A 23,440-nucleotide genomic window follows, 5' to 3' on the forward strand; every position below is an offset into this window, starting at 1 on the left:
TGTGAGCAGACCTTTCACAGTGCAGTGTATTGGAGAAATGAAGGCAATCAAGCTCTGCTGACAGATAAAATTACTGTTGTGAACTTATTAATACTTAAGCATTTTCATGGTTGTCGATGCATAACAGTATAATGTTTATTTATTACTGCGGATCAGTTTTTAATCAACACAGTAGCTCTGTTCCAAACTCTAGTGAGCAACCTACTTAGGCAGCATTTTAGGGCATCATATGCTCCCAATGCGAAGTCTGTTTCAGAATATAAGACATCTTCTTTTGGATTAGACACATGTATGGCAGGCAAGGTGAGAGGAATACTGAATATCGATTTTTTTTTTTTAAATTGTTCAAGACCCTATTAATAAAAATTAAATCTAATTTAAAATAATAAAAAATATATTTATGTGCCATGAATTTGTATACCAATTAGAGTATTGTGTTGTTAGCATAGCAATATGTTAACGCAAAACTATTAAAATCAATTGTCAATTAAGTCTCCTGTGTGCTTTGCATGAGGAGTGCTATTTGTAAGACGCACTTATGCTGTTGCTGCCTATGTAGTGTGTTCCGAATCGGTCACTTATGAGAGTCCATATCAGTTAGGATGCTGCTTTAAAAGGGGGCTGCTATTGTAGGCTGTATACAGCAAGACAGTCACTCACTTGGTTGGAAAAGTGCCAGTCAGTCTGAAGACAAGACAATCTGAATGAGAAACATCTGCAACAACTTCACTGGAAAATAACTGCTCCAGCATGAAGAACTCATTTGACTGAAGTTGCACTTTGTATAAATGAGAGTACTGAAACTGTCAGAGAGAACATAAACACACACACAACCTACTTCCACACACCTCTGCACACTTGCACTCAGTGTCAGAGGGGAATAGAGGAGACGTAGACCTCCTTTCTATGGAGGCTATTGCACTTCATCTCAACCCCCTCCCTCTGTCTCTCTCATATACTCACGTATGAGAGGTGGCACTTTGTGAGGGATTAGAAGTGTAACGCAGATGGTCTCAGATGTATTGGCTTAAAATAAGATGGGGTTTTCTGCAGAAGAGGGTGTGTGGATGTGCGTGAGTGTGATCTCTTGGGGACTAGATCATGAATATTAAGCAGGTTGGGGGATGGCACACTTTTTTTGTTTGGAAAATGTGTTACGGATGTTGAGGGGGTGGGGTGCCTGTCGTCCCATTCCAGAGATGATCACCCACCCCCCACACCATCAGCACGACTGTCCACTGAGCTTAGGATAGACAGAAAATGAGAGACAGAGAGAAAATGGAGAGATGTCTCTCTTCTCACACATAGCCCTCCTAACATAAGATTGAACCCTACTTCCAAAAACACACACCGTTCCCCCAGCAGATTGATCATTGTAGTAGAAATGGTAAACAAAAGGTATGGCTTTCTATTTTGTATTCAAACACAACTGAATTCCCATAAACCACACAAATGCTTTTGCAGTAGCGACACTAAGAGTTATGTGCTGAGCTTTAATAGTTAGGGTTAGAGGTTTGTTCAGATCCCTAACACTAGCAATTGAGCACAACAGTCTGGTTCCAGAAGAAAAAAATCCCATTCATTTTCTCCATAGATTAATTGATTTTTAACGATTACTTATAAACTTTTAAAGGCAGACCTACTGTGAGCTCTGAGGTTGTTAATCAGTGGTATATGTTTCTGTTGAAGTCATCAGTCTGTTTTATTTCAACTATATTTAAAATAGGACAAATTAATTAATTAACCAATTATTTTATGTGGTAATCAATATTATGCCAAAAATGTTGTCAACTGAGCTTAAATTGTATTGAACATGGAATATTCCTTTAAAGTCAAAGCAATTTATGTGTGTGTAATCCTAACCCTATGATAGTTTTTACAAAAGCTATTTCATTTTGTCCATATTATTCAGCATAATAGACAATTTTCAATGAAAAAAAATGAGGGCAGGCCTTAATTTTATCTATCGGGGTGGATTAGATCAGGAAAAGTGGGCTTTCCATACCAGAATGGAGTTCAGTGTCCAACAGTGAGAGAAGCAACAGAGGCCAAAGATGAGGGACTCATTTTCATGTCCCCTGCTGCAATTCAGGGCAGAAAAGAGATGAAAGTGCCATATGGTGAACAGGACAATACTGCCTCTCTGGTTTGCGACCGTGTCTGAATGAATCAGATCACAAGACTACCCTGTCGTTGAGGTCACCAACATGCACAAGGTCACGAGGTTAATATAAAATAATAATGACAAAACCAGTGACATAAAGAGGATAAAGATCATTTCTAGGGTGTGATGTGACAACCTGGCAACACATTTCACAACAACAGGCAGAGGAAGAAACAACTGTGTAGAATCATACTGCTCACACTCACCTGATGCACCAGACAAACATTTCCTTTAAAGCTGCACTAAGCAATATTTGATACTTGGCCAGTAGAAAGTACAGGGAAAGTATAAAGTCTAGTCTTGGACTTGATACTGACACAGAACATGAAAGTTTTCATGTGATCTTAACATGGCTGCCACCATGAGGGGTGGCCACCATGCTTATTTATAGAAAAACAGCTTTTTCATGACCACTGATATGACTGCAGTCTTTGTCTCAAGTGAGTGTGCATAATTTTAAGCAGGTTTGCCAAAAGTACTAATAATTTCTTTTGGTATAAAGAGACCAATTTGTGTCTTTGTGACACAGACTCAGGTTGTTTTACAAACCCAGCACATGAGTGATGTCAGTGTTGTCAGAGAAGAGAGCGACATGGGCAGTGATAAGTGCTAGATGTCATCAGATAGAGTATCCCTTCCTGTAAAAAGACACGCTAACCATAAGCCTGGAGCCTTTATCCTAGTGACTCCACCGTTCACCAATCATACCCATACAAACACTCATTTAAGATGCTAAATACTGTACATGCCCATTGCCAGACATGACAGATAAAGCAAACTGTCTGAATGGACCACAGAACTGTCTTCTGTGGTACTTAACAGGTTTCATTCTCTCATTAAGATGAGAACTTTAACCCTGTCTGTCTCTTAGAATGCTCTAAATGACACAAGTAACTTCATTACTTCATTAGCTCATTCCTCTGTGAATCACTTAATGAATCATATCATCGTTTGGCTGCCGAGAAAGGACATTTCCCTCTCTCAAACCTCAGTGAGTGTCACAGCTTTAGCTTGTCTTAAATTGATATAATTTCCTTGCTCTCTGGGAGTGTTCACATGGGGTTCCGCTATTAGTAGATAACAGCAGTGCTTCTGCAGAGTCAGGTATCTCTTTCGACTGTGTGATGGGCTTATCAGTCAACATATGACCTGCCTACCCAGGAAAAACTGTTAAACTCCTCTGGGTTGTTTCTCTGCCTCTAACAATCCCATGCTTTAAAAACTTTGAGTAGAATAGAGTAGAAATGAAGGGTAACTGTTTCTTTTGTAACCTGGCATAGAAATAGTTTACTGTGTGAATTGGAAAAAAATAACCCTGATATGATCTGCCTCAAAAATCAGATGATTAAGACTGATACCAATCATTTAAAAAATGACAAATGCTAATGTGGTGTTGTTTGTAGTGAGGATTTCATGGAGCCCTAAACAGAACATTTGTTGTTTTTAGTTTAAAAAATATATATTATACTTACACTCTTAGTATTCTCTCCTCCCGGTTCAATCATGTATGTGTGATTCCCATCAAAGAACATTCCACTAGAGAGAAAGAGAGAGAGATGGTGAGTTTTTCTACCTATGACAGAATATAGTATTTTGTTATGGATAATGTATTTTTTAAAGTCATTTTTTGCTAAATAAATCCCAACAGGTTGATAAGGACACCGTAGCAGAGCAGAGGCAAAAAGCACTAAATCTATGAGAGGCTGTTTTTACCCCATAAAAGGGCTGTTCTGTGCCATGGTGCCAAGTGGAGTGTCTGCACTAAAAAAAATTCAGGGGCCGCCGATGCAAAATTTCAGGCTGCCGAAGCAATTTTTATTATATTCATGTTGCTTTTGATGCTTTATAGCTGCTAAATATGCTTCTCATGTGGTACGCAGATGTGCGCAGGGTTACTGAAGACTGGGATCGTGTGCGTGTTGCTCGATCTACCGAGAATCTCTCATGCAAGTGATGCGCCCTTCTCTTTCCTACTACTGTACACTTAAGCATGCAGGTACTGGTACGTGTCAACTGGGCTTCCCTTGATATGTGAGCTCTGGTAACAGGATAGCAAAGAGCAGATCACAAGCATGATTAAACTGGGGTTCCCTCGATATCATGGTGCAAAACAAACCTAATGCGACCCATTTGAATTCTACACGAGAATTTTCTATTTTAAAGCGCTATGGAGCAATTCAACCATTTCAAACGGCAAAACAGAACTGACATTCTGAATAGCGCTGATGAGGGAAAGAAAAAACACCTGCACCAGCATCAATAACATCAATAAGACTTTTTACATCTACAAATCAACACCTTTACTAACATTTATCACAGTAAACTATAATAGATTATTTTCATTACATTACATCTGTGGTAGCAAAAAAGTTAACTTTTTTAATGTGTTTAGGCTATTATTTTTTCATTACAAATAAACAGTTTATTTTTTTTAAGAAAGACTACCAAACTAAATACTGAGGAGCCAACTATGGTAAGCACAAGGGCAATTAGGCAAAAATGTAGAATAAAAGTCTGGACCTTTATTAATTATGAAGAAAGTCATGTGTAATATTGTAATATATTTCCTATTCTAATGATGTTTTATATTAGGAAACAAACTGGCCTGGTTTGGCTTCAGATATTCCAAGAATCACACTGATTCCTAAATCATTAAGAGTCTAATAAAAGAAAAACAATATCTGTTATGCAGCAGGAAACAAACATATTTACTATAGAAGCACAGTCCCAAATCAGTAAAGTGGTTTACTCATGAACACATGAACTAGTCCTGTAGAAATAAGGTGTTAAGTTAGTTTGATTTCCCACAGCACCTTGAAGTACAAAAAGTCTGTTGATCCAAAAGTTTCTAGATGCTTACATGATCAAAAATAAATAATATTCATTACAAACATGAAATACAACAACATATCTTACATATTATTTGTAATTATGTTTAAAAAAAAAAAAAAGCCATCACCAAAGACCATTTTTGACCCAGGAAAAACCCTGAAAACGTTCTTAACTTGGTAAAACCACAGTAACGAAACAGATATTTTCAATATATATCATAGAAACCAAACATTTAAGTTCAATAGGGCAACAGGGCAAGTGATAGTTCTGTTAACTGGCCTGAAACCCTCTCACAGCCTTATTGTTGAGCCCTGATAGTGTCTGTGTTGTATATTTATTGTATATGTCTCAGGGTTAAAGACGTCTCCTTTAGCTCTGAGACATTAGGAGCGGATACCATTCTCTGCTCTCATTGAGCATATCTGCTATCTGCTAGATCAATGACTCAGTGACTCTCAGAGAGGCTGCAGACGGCATGGAGACACTCAAGGTGACTTCTGAAAGCAATATGTCCAGATGATAGAAGGACGATAAACACACACATACATCCTGTCATCACCAGTAAAATGGACATTATAACTGAAATATACCCAAATTAAACAGAATTGAATCAAATCGAATTGATATTGAGAATCAAATCGAGAGCTTGTGACTCATAATCAAATCAGGAAATCTGTCTCGCTCTCTCTCTCTTTCTCTCATCCAACTGCTAACACTATATAGCTTTGTAGGCATTTTTAAGGCTTATACAACCTTCAAACATCAATGCTTTTAAAACTTTTAAAACTTTCAAGCAAGGCTTTGTCAAGCAAACATCAAAGTTTGTCTTGGCCAACTTTCCTTCTCTAGTTATCCATTGAATATTCTCTTATGTTTCATTTAAGCAATAAAGTATGAGAGCCTTTGCTATATTGGCAACATAACCACATATCTAATGGCTTTAGGTCAGTGTTCTGCATGAGGGAAAATAGCTTTCAGTCGATGAGGGGTTTTAAAAAAGTCTGTTGTGGACTGTCATCAGCAGCCCGTGACTGTTTTCCACGTTTGTCTAACCCTTAATATAACATTAACAAAAACCACCATAAAACTGCACTCTCAGCAGCACAGCACTGCTCCCTTTCTCTCTCACACACATATACACACACACTGTTCTACACTTCTCGTCACATATAAGCGTTAATATAATGTTCTCTCATCAATCATTATACAGTATGTTAATTTGCTTTATAATTATGGGTAATTCCTCTTTTAAAACACATCGTCAATGTGGATATTACATGATTCAAGATCAAGAGATCAAATTTGGTGTGTGATAAAGAGATAAACTTTCTCTTACTAAAGAGTGAAAATAATTATTCAAGAGAGGATATTTATTCACATGTTTAAATGTGATGAGCATAAATGTGAAGAGCATGTGCTTGATTTCTGTGCTACATCTGACCTGACTATTTGTGTTCACATACAGAGAGAGAGAGAGACAGAGAGTCAGAGAGAGAGAGAGAGAGAGAGAGAGACAGAGAGAGAGACAGAGAGAGAGATGGATCTGACCTGACTCCTTCTCACACTAAAAATATAGACGGTAGGAACTGAGCTATCCCAGAGGGCCACACAGAGAGGCGGTGTGTGTGTGTGTATGGGTGTGTAGCTCTATAGAGACTAATTCAATTCTCAGGCAGATGGGCAGCTCAGTAACACAACTAGGTTTAGTTTAGCTATGCACAGCAGGTAGCCTATGAGTGTGTGTGCTTAACAAAAACATAACTCTTACAACACAAATAAATATTGAAATTTCAGCATAGCAAGAGATCAGACATGACGCAACACAGCGACAAGTAATTTGCCCACATTGAAAGCAAACTAGCATCTACCTTCTATTACACTTAGTGTAAATTTAATCTTCCATTCTTTAACACTCAGTGTAAATAGCCCTGTCTAAAGTTTAAATCAGAACAACTGATTTACTGCTACAAAAAAAAAAAAGAAAAAAGAAAGAAAGACTGACAAACACAAACATGCACAAAGAGAGCACATAGGGCTTCAGTTGTGATATGAGAGGAGGATAATAGCATGCTGTAATTATACAGCTCTAATTGTTGAATGGGATAATCGCTGCTTGGGCCTGACACTGTGGCATGCTAACGTGTTTATCTATGAGTGTTTGTTAGAAAAACAGAGTGTGTGTGGAGCTTTAACGCTGCTAATGTTAACATACTGCACATAAGACAAAGGGACTTACTGTAATCCATGGCAAGTTGAGAGCGCCACATATGACTTCAGAATATCACGTACTTTCCCATGGTAATAACAATGTTCTCCACCCTGCTGGGAGAAACATGCAATAATCAAAAGCTGCATATATACAGATAATGTACGTATTTGTTTGCATTACAATGGTTACGTCCACACTGCATCTAAATAGGAATAAACAGTAAATAATATAATCAAATGCATTACTTTTAATTTGTTAATGGGATAGTTCACTCAAAAATAAAAATGTTGTCATCATTTACTCATCCGTATGTTGTTCCAAGCCCCTATGACTTTCTTTCTTTCTTTCTTCTGTGTAAAACAAAGGAGATGTAAAGCCTTAGTCACCAATAACTTTCATTGTATGGAAAAAAGATGCAATGAAATGTCTAACATCTCCTTTTTTGTTCCATGGAAGACAGAACATCATATGGGTTTGGAAGGACATGAGGGTGAGCAAATGATGAGAGAATTTACATTTCTGGGTGAACTATATCTTAAAGTATATTCTTCACTGGATTATCCAAAAACTGGCATTATCACATGGCTATTCAATCCATACACCATTTATTTTTTTTATTTTTTTCAATTTAATTTCAAGCAAAAATAACTACATTGTTGATATATACCATTACTAATTACTTATAAAGAGATTTAAGCTGTTGGTCATACCACCCACTGATAACATGTTTAAATTCTGCATGTATGTGGGGCAACATTTAGACTGTCCACTGAAGCCTCTTGCTTGTACTCAAGTGATCCGAAGACTTGTAAGAGCATTCCTGAGTGTGTGTATGTGTGTGTGTGTGTGTGTGTGTGTGTGTTATTTACTAAATGGTTTTCACTGTAAGTGCTTGGCTGCCATTTGGGCTGCAGGTTTTCGCTTCCTGCTTTCTCTCAGAGGACTAAAGCTTCAGCATTTACCAGCAGATCAATTTCATTTCATACCCTTTCATACTCTGTCTCTGTCTCTCACTCTCTCTTTCTCTTGACTGGACAAAAAGCTTCATTCGCTGAGTTTTATCCATTCCTCTGCTGTTCTCTTTCCTCCAGCTTGTTGTTTTGGAGCATCTCAGATGCAGCGCTGTCCCTTCTCAAGAGTCCTCAGCTAATCAAGAGCAGAGGGCAGTCTCTACCACGCACATTACAGAAGAGTGCAGTTGTTGAAGAGACAGTGTCTCTCAATGACTCAGCATGCAACACAGGCTGTGTCCGAAACCTGAATTTTGTTTATTTTTTCTATTATTCCAATAATTCCTTTGTATTTTCTATAACTGTAGTTAAACTTCCAAAATGTTGTGTTGTGTTGAGATGGAGCTAAATATATCTGTACTTCTGCTCTAGAATCCTTTCAGTGCCTATCTCTCTCTCTCTCTCTTTCTTTGCATCCTCTCCTATCATTTCCTCCTTCTTCACAGAACCCTCTGCTCTATTTTTCATTCATCCTTATAAACAACACAGCCTCAAAAGAGCCCTTGTACCCTACACACACAAATGTACACACTCAATCACACACACTATATTTCCTCTGGCTCTACATCTAGGTTGTTTTGTGTGAGGTTTCTGTTGATCTGAATACTTTCACTAAATTCTTTGTGAAAATCAAACTCTGGTAAACAGAAGAACATATCCCTTATATAGAATGTATATAGAACACACACAAACACACCCTGAGATAATGATGGTGTCCAACATACAGCAAACAAACAGGACACAGTATCCCTGCCCCTGTATGTGTGTGTGTGTGACAGGAACAATCTGCCACTGGGCTAAAACGAGCAAACACCTTCTGCTCTGGGGCGTGATGTGTCCCATCTGAACATACACATTTCTCTGTGCTCTGACAGAATGAAGCTGAGAAATTTGGCACAGAGACACAGATCACACTATATTCACTGATCTAGAGTAAAACAGTTATTGAGGACTCCTGTTCTCCTTTCACACTGTCACAGAGACAAACTCACTTATTTAACTCACTTGATAAATACAATCCAAGTTCTATGTTTCCTGTGGTTACTAGAAACATGTTCACAGTAATATTTTTACAATGAGGGCCTAGCAGGTAAGCTGACTGGAGGGTTTACAGTCAACATGAAACTGAAATTTACCCTATTTACTTTATTAATACAAGTCTTGGTCTTATTGTGCCTGATTTATCAGTGCGCATTATTTCAAATAAAAAATATATATATATATTTTCGTACTCCTACCAAAATGAAATAACATGCTACGCCTCTGAAATGACTTTCCGTTTTGGCTGACATCATACATCACTCTTATTTTTTAAACTTCTCCCCTCCAACCACCTGGCTCTTTTTCTGGTGTGTAACACCCGCTTTTAATAATCCAATCAAATTCAGATGGATAAAATCAAGTCCGACTGTAAATTTGTTCTCGTTAAATATCCTTTTTCACTATAAAACACATCAGATAATGAAGTAACATTTTTGAAATCATCATGTTGATTTTAAAAGCAGAAATGTCAAGCTAGTATTTTTGTCAAAGCACTTTTATAGATTAATTATTCAGAAAAAAAAATATATATATTTTGACTTGGTACATCATGCCTTTCCTAGTAACCTCACGTGGTTACCATGAGAAAGTAACCAGGTTTTATTCAGAATAATCAGAGCTAAGGGTAGAAAAAAACTTTGACCATAAGCAGAGACCTTTTTGATGTTGAAATAAAAGCAGCCCAATGTTTATACTCACTTTGGTGATGACTGACTTTCCCTCCTCTGATATGTGCCTCTCAATGTAATTTGATGATAGAAGATCACTGCAAAAAAAGAAGAAAAAAAACAGAAATACACAGTTGGTAAAGAGAAACATGTACAGACAAAATAGACTGCATTTCCTGAAGGCAATATCTGTGCTTACAAGGCAGAAAAAAGAATAGTGTTAAGCTTTACGTAAGCTTAGGTTTAGGCTTTGGTTCTGTGAAAAAGAAATGCTGCATCAGAGCTGCTTTGCCATTGTCAAGACACTCAGCATGCATCTTGTTTTCACAACATAACACAGCCCTTGAGGTACGGTGACTATATGACTAAATATATACAAGAAGGGAAAGACCAGTCACAAACAATTCAGTATGCAAATAGATAAAAGGTCAGAGCTGTGGACTCACATCGATTCAGGTTCAATCCCACTCGCCTGCTCTTGCCTATTTGTTCCTGTCTACTCTCCACTTCTAGAGGTCTGCACAGGCCATAAAATGAAACCCGTACACAAGACCGTGTGGCCCGTCCCTACCCGACCTGAATGGTACCATCAGATTTTAAGCCCAACCCTGACCCGAACCCAAAATCGTTCACTTTCTTTATAATTTCTTCTCCTAGCCAGTACTGTTGCAATAGCCAGTATTTTATGTAAGCATCGTAGGCAACACAGAGAACAGTATTGTAACAGTAAACATACAAGTCACAGCGGCCCCTCAGCACACCAGAGCAGAAGGGGAAAAAAAAACATTGGCAGAACATTTTGGAATAATTTGAAACAATGTAACAGTTACTTAATGTCCTCCGTGCAGCCTGAACTTGTTCAGATCGTTGAATCTTTGTGACACCTGCACTAAAAACAAGCTAGGCGCAGTGCAAATGAATGAAACAGGTGTCTTGACATGCGTTCAACACTCAAAGATGTCCGTCCAGCATGTGCTTACATAGGAAAACAGTGGAAAAAAAGAGCAGATGCACACAAAAAAAAAACCGTTTGGTGCGAACGGCCCCTTACTCATGCGTTCGCGCGTGTCTGTGAAATCACAAAACTAGTTAGGTAGGCCTGTTTATTTTTTCATTAATTACAAACCCGACCCGAACCCAAAGTCATACTTAAAAAAACTGACTCGAAACCCGATGGTTTCTCAGGTACAATAGGGCCTGGGTCATGTTGCAGACCTCTATCCACTTCCCTCTAAAATAAAGGCAAAAAGCCAATCATGCAAAGAAATCATGCAAATTCTGATATCATAATTTTCGGTTAGATTTTGAATGGGTCAGATTTTGATTGATGACAATTCTATCAATGTAATTAAAAGGGCAACTTAAACTTGAATCCTCACTTTTTTTTTTTTCAAGTTTGAAAAAGCAAAAATAGGTTAAAGAGACAAAAACACAAATCACTACAAAACAAAGTTTGATTGGAGTGTTTCGAGCTGAATTACCTCATGTCTCTGTTCTGCCGCATATCTTTCAGAGGAAGGATAAAATAAAATGTTAATGTACTGTATGAGGGCGGTATGTTCCAATGCAGGTCTCCCTCTCAGAGTCACTTTAACCTGCTGAGAGATCCACAGTTGATGTCATACATCAGAATTCACACAAAGTTGTCTTAATGGACACTTCAGTGTGTGTGCTGCACTATCAGCAAAGCCATGTTCAAGGAGTTTACGCAAACTGGGGCAAGCGATTTCACTGAGAGAGCTCATGCACGCACATACACACACAGGAGAAGAGAGGAGAGAAGAGGAATATGTGCTGTCTGTGGTTCTGAAACAGCTCTCACTGACACAATCGCACAATGACATCAGAGTTCACACATTAACACTTTAGTGCATAAAAACAAGTTACTAATTTCACTTTGACCTTTTATGTCATTTGTGTCAGTAATGCGGAAGATGATACTTGAAAATTGCTTCCTCCTATAAGTGTTTTTCCCCAATTAAATTCTGTTTTCTTGTATACACCGTCTTGTTGCCATTTGTTTGTTATTTGGTCTTTAGATACTCCGAAGCCAATTGTAATATTCAGGTCTGAGTAGTACACAAGCCTGAATTACATACAGGTAGGTGTTAGATATGAGTTAAATACAAACATGAATTATATACAGGTTGAAGTTATAAACAGGCATGTTTTTTAGGCAGTCTTGTTTGTTAATATGGCCTCTGGGCAACCTAAAGTCATTATTTTTCTTTTAATGCAAATAAATAACATAATTCAATGTTTATATCTCTCCACCTGAATTTATTATTGTGCCCTTACCCTCTACACAGGGCGTAATAGATGTGCCCTCCTGTCAATAGGCCTGGCCCCCCCAGTAGCCCCCCTAAATTGGAGTGGTAGAATGGTAAGAGTGGTATTCTCATTTTACATCCCACTGAGAGTTCAGTGACCCCAAATCATAATAAAAAGAACCAAACAAATTATATTTAAACAAAACATCAATGCATTATGACTGTATAATAATATTTAGCAGGGTAAAGTTTAATTTAAGTTCAATATTAAATAATCACTATCATTATGGTTCATAAGAGATCGTCTGGAAATTCCACACACTGTGCTAAAACGTCACTGGTGTCCAAGTTTTCAATGAATGTTCTGTCTTAAACACTTATTTAAAAGAAATTACACATTCTAAAGATTGTAAATTGTATGCATAACTTACACTTTAATTGAATTAATTAATGAATTAATACTTGGACACCTCTGACATTTTAGTGCTGTGGGCGGAATTTTCAGACAGTCCCTTACAAGCAATAGTTGAAGGCCCATCGGAGCATTTTTAGGCATAATTCTCCAGCTACAACAAGCGTTGACCATTTGAGTTCAATGTTTTATGCCTGTATGATATAGTCATATATTCTTTAACCTAATTGTGCTAATGATATCATTGTACAATTTTCAGCTCCAGAGAGCGCGGGTAGGAGAAACCGAATGTCAAACGAATAACAAGTCAAAAACTTCTGGCGATAAGGTAGAAGTTCAGCATTAGTTTTGCATCTTTGTACCTGCCAGCTCCAGTTTCAGTTATTTTTATAGTGCCATTTTCCATGTTATGATCACGAAACCTGATCTGTATCTGATTTTCTGCCTTATTGAATGCACCTGAGCCCAACTCGTTAGAGATCGATCTTATTTGGCAAGCATTCATTATAAAATATTTTTTGTATGTGTATCTGTTGGGTTTTCATTTCTGGAACAACATACAGTACACACTTATGTTATTTATAATGAGGTATTTTTTTCCACTGTTTTTGATTCAATGTTTTGCACTGTACAATGCAAAAACAAGACAAATGTAGTGCAACAAGTTTGGCAAAACAAACAATGAAGCGACTCTGATGAAACAGCACGTAGGAACAGATGTGCAGAAACAGGTATGAAGAAACAGCAGCTAGCATTATAAAGGGACACACCGCACCTGCAATGGCAAATTTATTACGAATAAATACACTTAAAAACATAAAATTGGAACCCTTATAAACCACCCCACTAAAGCCCAAATAAATGCCTTACCTTCAGTGAGAAAGGATCTTATATACTAAGCTCACAAGTCACCACATCAATGCACTTCAACCTAATAATACATACTGATTAATATTGGTACAGTTGGGTACAGGCGCAAGAATAAAAGGCAAATGCACAACTAACCAGAAGAGTGAACAAAGCTGCAGAGTTGATCCTGCACTAAATAGTTTACAGGGAAGATAACAAACACAACGTCCTCTTTATGAACACCATTTATCAATCAAATACTTAACACACGGCACACAAATCACAAGGGAAAGGCACACATGTGCTCAATAACAGAGAATTTAGCTTAATATCAGCAACCGCATTCTCAATAAGAAATGCGCATAGACACTGACAGACATAATAATAATAAAAAACAAACACATTAAAGCCATCTTATTGGTCCCTTATAATTACAATGCATGCAACTTTTTTAAACTCATAGTAATTGAAATAGATACATGCATTTAAAAATTCACTTGTTACTCTGGAACATTTAAACAGAACTAGTGAATTTAAAAATGCGCTTAAAAATTCTTAAAAGAATCTTAAAGGAAATGGTGACCATTTACAAGACCTGTACATGCTTATTATAGCCTACTAATTAAATTATAGCCTAAAATCTTGATCATTCATTTAACCCAATAATTTTACTGCATTTGTCATTCTAAAGAACAGCATGGCAACATGGCTTAAAGCTTGTGGGTAAAAGCAGACTGTTAGGGTGTATTGACTAATTGAAACATTTGTCATGAGCCTGTTTGTTTATATATTTAAAAATGGTTTTACTCAAATTTGGTGAATCTTTGGTTGTCTTTAAAAAAAAAATTGCATGTCCACAAATATTAAAACAGAAAATGATGTTTTATATGTGTACAGGGGACATTTAAAATATAATACAGTTGCCCCCTACAAGCACACACGACCCTACCCTGCCCTACCCTATCTGTACAGCCACATACAATGAAATCTTGGTTACAAAAATAAGTAATTTATCATTTTCACTGTTATTGCCCAGGAAAAAAAAAAAAACATTTCACTGAAGAGTTCACTGAACACTTGTTGACCTTGTGTCCACAAGGGGCTAGTTGTCACAATGGAACCTGCCATTAAACCAGTGGCATATGTTTCATGTGAACATTCATGTGATCATCCCTGATAGAATTTACAAATCAATATTGTAATTTAAGAGGGTTTTGAACTAGGTGTTTGAAACCAGCATACAATACCAAGAGAAAACACACATTTGTGTTATTAGACTTTTAACTCAAAACCTTATAATTACTTAAATAATGTATAGCCCTTGTGACATTTAGCCCCGGTCTCCCTATATCAAAATAATATTGCTTGGAGTCACGTTGGACTGCTGAACAAGATGGAGGTCTAAGAACTTTGCTCCTGCAAAACCTTGGCAATTTATTAATGTTATAGTTGGTTAACACTCTAATAATTAATTAATTTTAATTTAAATAATTTATAATTCATTTTATTCATCACACATTATACATTTGCACATATACAGTGAAATTCTTTTTTTCACATATCCCAGCTAAGCTGGGGTCAGAGTGCAGGGTCAGCCATGATACAGTGCCCCTGGAGCAGATAGGGTCAAGGGCCTTGCTCAAGGGCCCAACAGTGGCATCTTGGCAGTGCTGGGGCTTGAACCCCCAACCTTCTGATTAGTAACCCAGAGCCTTAACTGCTGAGCCACCACTGCCCCTATAGCAACAATGGTACCTTAGATTAGTGTGATTTGGATGTAGATGATCTCATATTAATCTGCATCTGCTTGGTTATGACATCCCTGGGTACGTCGAAGCCACAGGCTGCTAAGCAAGGCGTCAGTTATGCTGTAATGGTGAGCGGCGGATCATCCAAGCTAAATGAAAAGGAGCCTCAAACTGTACCCACAACCACACCACCAGAGTTACAGGCTGCTTTACAAAAGGCAATGGAGGAAATGGCTCGATTTAGTGCAAATCTGCCAACTTTGCAGACCGATTTGACTAGCGTCAAGACTACGCAGTTCAGATGATTCTGCTGCCATTGCACATAGGCTTGATGAGGCTGAGACCCAAATAGGTGTGCTTGAGGATGAGAATGAGCACCTGAAACAAATGGCGGAAAAAGTGCTAAAGAGTGTGCGGATTTGCGAGAATTCATTTCTGACATGGCAAACAGAGAGAGGTGCCTTAACCTGCGGCTGATTGGTCTCAAAGAGAATTCTGAAAATGGCAAGATCCGAGAATGTGTGAAGCTGATTTTTTACAAAGCCTTGGGGGTGGATATATCCGAGACTGAATTGCAGCATGTGCACCAATCTTTGGCTCCAATGCCGGATGAAAACGATCCTCCTCATCCGATTATCATGCAATTTCATCGTTTTCTGGAAAAGAGATGGCGGTTTACGGCTGTCAGAAAACGGCTGCACAAGCTGGACATTCGTTTAACACTGGCACACCCCACAGTGATGCGCTTCACATGGAAGGGAAAATGGGTGAGCTTTGATGATCATCGCAAGGCTTTGGAACTACTATCTGAAAAGGACTGAGGTACCAGGGTTAGTGTGTTGTACAAGTTCATTTATGTGCTGCAGAGTCAGAACCTGAGGGGCATCTGTCTTCTCTACGAACAAGGGATAAGTGAGCGTTCAAAATTGGTCAGGTCCATATTCCTTGATTTTTTGGACTATTCACTTCGTGTTTCTGTTTTTTGGACTTGGTCATTCACAACTTGGATTCTAAGCAATGCCATGCAATGCTTGATAATCCTGCCTTGCAATATCTAGGATTTAATGTTTTCTTTTTTTACAGAAAATATGTTACTTAGTTTTGTTGGCTATAAGCGGACATGCCATCTTTGTTCTGGGTTCAATATCTCTTGGGTTGATCAAAGTGCTCTGTGGCATGTTTAATGGGGTGTTTACAAATATCCGTCATATTGAGTGTTTCGGGGGTGGGTTCTGGAAGTATTTCTTCGTGATAGGATATGTTGTGGGAAGGTTCGGGAATATGGGGTTTCTGAATGTTTATGTTCATAGAGTTCAATATGCATGTTTTTTCTGCAGACACACTGTACAGTATAAAAGCTTTTACCGAATGGTGAAATATCTGAAAATAGTATTATGGAATATAAATGATTCTCATAACCCAATTAAAAGAAAGAAATGGTTGAGTTACCAAAAATCTAATGATGTAGATATTGTTTTCATTCAGGAAACTCACATGGTGGGTAAAGAAGCTGAAATACTTAAGCATGGTTGGGTGGGACAGGTATTTCATAATTAATTTAGTAGTAAGAAAAATGGAGTGGCAATATTGATACATACGAGGGTGAATTTCACCATGTTTAAGCAAAAGAAGGACGAGGAGGGCAGGTTGATCTGGTTGGAAGCCATCATTGATGGGCTAAAAATTTATATTTGCAATATTTATGCTCCAAACAAGGAAGATAGTAACTTTTTTCATATGGTCAACAAGATGATTGGAGGAAATGTAGAAGGTCACTTAGTCATCGCAGGGGATTTTAATCAGATACAAGATGCCTTTCTGGATAGAACCAACTACCATAAAGCTATACCCAAGGATAGATTGGCTATACAGCTCATGATGGAAGATTTAGGATTGGTTGATATATGGAGGCTTGTCAATCCCAGAGAGAGAGAGTATACCTTCTTTTCGCATAATCATAAATTATACTCAAGAATACACTATTTTCTTTTTTCTGCAGATCTGGTCGAGTCAGTAGCTGACTGTATAACAGGGGTGATTGCTCTGTCTGATCATGCTCCAGTGGTTGAAACTAGGGATTAAATCTAAGGCATCTGGACAAAATAGATGGAGGTGTAACACATCCATTCCTACTTATATCCATATTTCATTTATATTCTTTAACATATCATACCTCTTCTTCAATACAATACATCACCTGCACATAACTGTATATCTGTTTATAAAATATTCGAACAACATTACTGCTCTATTGTATATTTCTCTTTTTTTATCTGTTATATCTTATATTTATGTCACTATATGTATATATGTTTAAATGTATATGTTTGTATGTATATATGGTTGCATACTCTTTGCACTGGAAGCTTCTGTCACCATGACACATTCCTTGTGTGTGTAAGCATACTCGGCAATAAAGCTCATTCTGATTTTGATTCTAACATCTTTGTTTCAGGACCCGGGTTTTAGTACAACACTTGAAACTGACTTGAAAGAATTTTTTGAATTTAATATTGGCACTACTGAAAGGCTGGGGACAGTGTGAGAAGCCTCAAAAGCATTTATTAGTGGGAAGATATTACAACACACTAGCTCCTTAAAGAGGCTGCATAAGGAAAAAATTAAAGCAACTGAATCCAAAATTAAAAGTCTAGACAGGGAGATGTCACTAAATTACTCAGATGGATTATTAAAGCAAATATGTGAGTTGAAATATCAGCTTAATTATATTTATAATAGGAAGGCAGAATATGCCATTTTTAGGCTGCGTACAGCCTTCTACGAAAGTGGAGAGAAATCTGGTAAATTGTTGGCAAGACAGCTGAAACAAAAGGATCCTAGCTTCTTAATTCCAGCAATTAAAAATGAGAACGGTGAAGTGATTGACAATCTGGATATTAACAAGGATTTTGAGAGCTTTTTATAAAGATTTATATCAAGCAGAGTCAGCTTCAGATAGTGCTAGTTATAGTGATTTTGGTTTTTTTTTCAAAATCATGCTCCCTATGTTGTCCCCAGACCAGCTTGAGATGTTAGATGCACCAACTTAAGAATCTGAAGTAAGGTCATCAATATTGTCAAAGAAGCCTGCTAAATTACCAGGGCTAGATGGCTTTCCTACTGAACACTATAGGAAGTACACTGACATTATAGCACCAGTATTAACTGAAGTGTATAGAGAAACAATGACACTGGAGCTGTTACCTCCAACATTTAATGATGCACTAATTACTCTAATTCTTAAAAAGGACAAGGATCCCTATGATCCTGGCAGTTTTCGGCCAATTAGTTTGGAAAATGTTGACTGTAAAATTTTGTCTAAAGTGCTGGCTTTGAGATTGGAGGGTGTCTTATCCCGTCTTGTTCATAATGTTCAGATTGACTTAATTAAAGTGAGATCGTCTTCTGACAATCTTCGATGTCTACTCCATCTTATCTGGCAAAACCGTAAGGAGAATTTGCCAGTTGCTGCCTTTTCGCTTGATGCGATGAAGGCATTTGACAGAGTGGGGCTATTTAATATATACTCTGCAGGCTTTTGGCTTTGGACCAAGTTTCATTAAGTGGGTGAAGGTTCTATACTCAGCTCCACATGCAGCTGTCCTTACAAAAGGCATTATATCACCCTTCTTTAAGTTAGGGCAAGGCACTAGATAAGGTGACCCCCTGTCTCCATTGCTTTTTACTTTGTTTGTGGAACCTTCAGCAACTGCGATTAGGAATGATCTGGGAATGAAAGGCGTCCAGATGGGAGATAAGGGCAGTAGCTTTTTTTATATGCAAATTATATTCTTCTGTTATTGTCAAACCCAGATACCTCTATACCTGGTATGATGGACATTATTGAAAACTTTTCTCAGATCTCAGGGTATAAAGTTAATTGTCAAAAGTCTGAGGTGATGCCGGTCTCTACTGACTGTTCGCCTGTTGATGTTGGTGCTTTTCCCTTTAAATGGATACCAACAGGGATTAACTATTTGGGTATTAGGCTTTCAAAAGACTTACATGATGTTGTGCAGATAAATATGGCCCCTGTGCTTCAAAGTATTAGGACAAATTTTGACAAATGGAAAATGATACATTTGTCTCTATGGGGCAAGGTTAATACAATTAAAATGATGGTAACATCAAAGATCAATTATATTTCTATGATGATTAATACATTTTTTACATTTTCCATCATCTATATTTAAACAATATGATCAGTTAGTTAAGGATTATCAATGGGATGGAAAGAAACCAAGAATAAGTATGAAAAAATTGTATGCCACTAGAACTAAGGGGGGATTAGCACTACTGGATATAGAGCTTTATAATACAGCCTTTGAAATGAATAAAATATGTAAGCACTGGTCAGGAGGGGGTGCAGCTCACATGTAGATGGGGATGTTAACCCCATACTTGAACACTCACATAAGATATTTCATTACAAGCAAGGATATTCTTCAATATAGAACAATCCTTCTATTAATATAAGGAAGAAAACAAATGAACTGGGTTCCCTTGTGTCACTCACATTCAGTTTCCGATGGAAAAACATGGGTATATGCACGAGCACGAGTACTGAAAGTTTTATTTTATTGTGAAAATAAGCCAAAAACACAGCAACCCACCAATTGCCATATTTATAAGCAACTTTATGACAAAAACAAGCCCAAAGTCTCTAATAATAAGTGGACTTGGCAACTATGCCAAATGCAGAATTGCTGTGCACACTGCAGTAGTCAAACATGCGATTGGCCGCTGCTGTAATAAATCACACAATCGGCTGCGAAATTCAAGGACCGCTGTTATTTATGCGTTCGGTTAGAGTTGGGACAGTTCGACATAAATAAACTCTTTGGTAAGGTCAGCATCAATTGTAATATACTTACACTTATATTTTATACATTATGTTACCAAATACCAGAAGACGAAAACGTTAAAGGGGCACCAATGTAGGTATCACATACATCCTCGAAAATTGGTGGCTGTGCCTCTGTTTGTAGGGAAGTGAGGGGTTGTGCTCGACAGCAGTCTAAGAGTACCAGTAATCCTGTTTGTTAGCACAATAATGTTATTGGACAGAATATTTAAACTGAGGAGATTTCCTTTAGCTCAACTGGTAGAGCACGGAGCTAACAATGCCAATATCATGGGTTCGATTCCCAGGGAACACACAAACTGATACAATGTATACCCTGAATGCACTGTTAGTCGCTTTGGATAAAAGTGTCTGCCAAATGCATTTAAGTTAATGTCAATGTACTACCCTCTCTATGACTGATGTTTTCATCTGGTTGTAAGTACCCATATGTGTTTTGGTTTCGCAGTGTGTTTGACTGGCAGACATCGTATAAATTATATACATTTATTTAAAAATAAAATAAAGTCACTTTGGACTTTTAAAAAAAAGACTTATATTCATGAAAATACGGTACTTAGAAATGGACTGTTTTACCCAATATTTTGATGTGCTGTGTATTTCTATGCTTATTAAAGTGTAGTATTCAAAAAGTGGTATATGCAAATTATAAAGGAAAGTAATGTTTGTTTTCACTATCCCCTCTTCTGCTTCACATACAGACATAAAGACAGACAGACAGACATCTGCAGCATCTTTAAAGATTATGAACTGTGTTAGTCTGGTTCTAGACTCTGGAGACCAGCAGAAGAACATCACCCCTGAGGATACGACATCATCCAGCAAAGCAGACCCCAATCTCTGATCTTATTAGCACTCCAACACACACACACACACACACACACACACAAAATAACTTTTGTCATGTAAACATAAACTTTTGACATGGCACAGAGAAAACAAGTGTCTTTCTAGTAGATAAAGTGTCTTGTTTTCCAATTCCACACGTTACTTATATATGAATTAAAAAAGGGGGACAATCTGGATGTTATGTATTTTGACCATGGTGAATGTAGTAATGTGATGAACTATAGTGTATCATACTCTGTTGAATATGTCTCAATGAAATTCCAATATGGAGGTAAAGTTGATCGTTTTTAATTGTTTTCTGTTACATATGAGTTAATTATTTTCTACACTGTATACAGTAGATGACATTGTGGCATATATGTGTCTGTTTGTCTTATGTTGTTTTAAGTTGAGTTTTACATCAAACCTTACGTTTACTGTTCAGCCAGTTCCCACCTCCTCTTTGCCCGTCTTTTAACTGTTACAGTGGTGCCGAAACCCGGGAGGAGGAGGGATGCACTGTCGCGGAATCCTTGCCGCAGCCATCCGCCAGGGGAGCAGCCATGGCCGTCTGCCTGGGGACAGAGGGGTCACTGCCGGCTGCCGAGAGCCGGAGGAACCGCGGCCGTCTGCTGAGAAAGGGAGGAGCAGTTCCATCCGCCAGGGGCCGGAGGACTTGCTGCCTTCTGCCAGGGAAAGTGCGAGCTGGCGTCTGCCAGAGGGCGGAGGAGCGGTTGAGGATCAGACAACAGTGCGTCCGGGAGATGGCGAGCAAGTTCTTCTCTCTCTCCGCTCTCTCTCTCTCTCTCTCTCTGTGTCTCCGCTCACCCCTTCCCTCTCCCCATGCATCCCCTCATCTCTCCCTCCAGGTTCATAGGAGGCGGGGTGGACCACCGGCTGACAGAATGGCCGGAAGGGCGGCAGCATCTCCCCCCAGAGATGGGGGGGGGGGAGTTAGTCAGACCGGTGGTGCCCCAGCCTGAATCGGGCGGGGAAGGAGTGAGATGAGGAGGAGGGCGTGGCCGGGCCGTGATGGAGCACGGCCGGTGCTGAATCAGCTTATCAGCGGGAGAGTGAGATAAGGGGCAGCCAGAGACGCCGGTTCAAGAGAGAGAGAGAGACGCACATGGTCACATTGCATATGCATCTGTTTGTCTTATGTTTTATGTAGTTTTAAGTTGAGTTTTACATTAAACCTTACGTTTACTGTTCAGCCGGTTCCCGACTCCTCTTTGCCTGTCCTTTAACTGTTACATGCATTATGATGCTTATATTCAGTCACTTGTTTCCCAGCAAGACACATTGTAATCTATGCTGTAATGTGCTGGCTTACATTTATTGTTGCTCTTTGCAGATACTTTATTGTACATTTCATTTATTTTTCCATGTTATTAATTTTGTATTCTTATTTTAAATGCATTAATTTTATATAATACATAACAATATAACTTCTTCAAAACATAGCTAGTATGTGCCTCACCTCAAAGCTGATAACAATGATGATTCTTTTCAATTGCGCTTGCTCCCTGGTCCAGTTCTTAATTGCAAAACTGCACGAACAAGTAATCAGTAAAGAAGGACAACTGACTTAAAGCTGCTATAGCGAGCAGCCCTCTCTGTTGGTCAAAATAAACAGCACACGTTGTTGCCAGTAGGCTTCAATAGGGGCTTTCTTGCCATGTATTTTCACTTTGTGGGCTGTTTTGAACACGCAGTAAAAACGGGGACATTTCCGGGGACTGCTCCAGTCAGGGACAGACTGTTAAAAAATGTGACTGTGTCTGGAAAACAGGGACATCTGGTCACCCTAGTTCACAGCTAAAAACAACTTCATCAGACACATACAATGATAAGCAGAAAGCATTCAGTGAGTTTTAATGAGACATTAAGACATCAACACTGTTAAAAATACTGTGTGTGAGTGCTTTTGTGAATATGTGTGTGTTTTTGGAAAAGCTAAAGTCAGTATTGTGAAGTTTGTGCTGATTGCTTCAGATAGTTTGTGCTTTTGCAGTCCAGGAAATTTTAAACCTGCAGATGTGCTTGTGTTTCCAAAGAAACAAAACTGCAGCCTCAGCAAACAAAAGACCAGAAAGCATTAGAATCTTAACCACACACACACAGTACTTACAAATAATCACTAAAATTAAATGTGCTCACAAAAAAGGCCAGAAGATTCAGCAAGATTTAACCATTAAAACATGTGCACACATGTACAGGTGAGCACACACAAACGAGACAAGAGCTTTGCAATTGTATATTTCAAAGAGAGACCCCTCCCCTAGTAACACTTATTCTGTGGGGAGCAGGTGCAACCATTCTCATTGTCAGTGTGTGAATTTCACCAGCCCCTCCCACTGAGTGCTTGTTAATATCAAATATACTCATTATTTACAAAAACCTGCCTTCACAATGAAATCTGCCCAAAAGGTCACACCCACACACACACACAAACATACACACACGCAACAAAATCCCTTAACTTTCCATGACTTTTCTAGTCATTTGTGATTACTTGTGATTTTTTTTTTATAAAGATTGCACT

The 23,440-nt window shown here is 38.2% G+C and overlaps 1 protein-coding gene across 4 annotated transcripts in view; it reads right to left on the reverse strand.

The window, feature by feature from the left end:
* The window catches only part of LOC127452735 (disintegrin and metalloproteinase domain-containing protein 22-like), a 75,648-nt gene that overhangs the window by 35,874 nt on the left and 16,334 nt on the right, over nucleotides 1-23,440 (reverse strand). For 2 of the 4 annotated variants that reach the window (XM_051718393.1, XM_051718395.1), the window contains exons 4-6: nucleotides 9,956-10,022; nucleotides 7,233-7,315; nucleotides 3,637-3,700 (exon numbers count right to left, since the gene is read on the reverse strand). In XM_051718393.1, coding sequence (XP_051574353.1) covers nucleotides 3,637-3,700; nucleotides 7,233-7,315; nucleotides 9,956-10,022 — 214 coding nt within the window. Of the gene's footprint in view, nucleotides 1-3,636; nucleotides 3,701-7,232; nucleotides 7,319-9,955; nucleotides 10,023-23,440 lie in introns of all 4 variants that reach the window. The other 2 variants (XM_051718392.1, XM_051718394.1) reach the window with 1 other exon arrangement.

The sequence above is a fragment of the Myxocyprinus asiaticus genome, chromosome 15 (assembly GCF_019703515.2).
Source record: "Myxocyprinus asiaticus isolate MX2 ecotype Aquarium Trade chromosome 15, UBuf_Myxa_2, whole genome shotgun sequence".
Taxonomy (NCBI): domain Eukaryota; kingdom Metazoa; phylum Chordata; class Actinopteri; order Cypriniformes; family Catostomidae; genus Myxocyprinus; species Myxocyprinus asiaticus.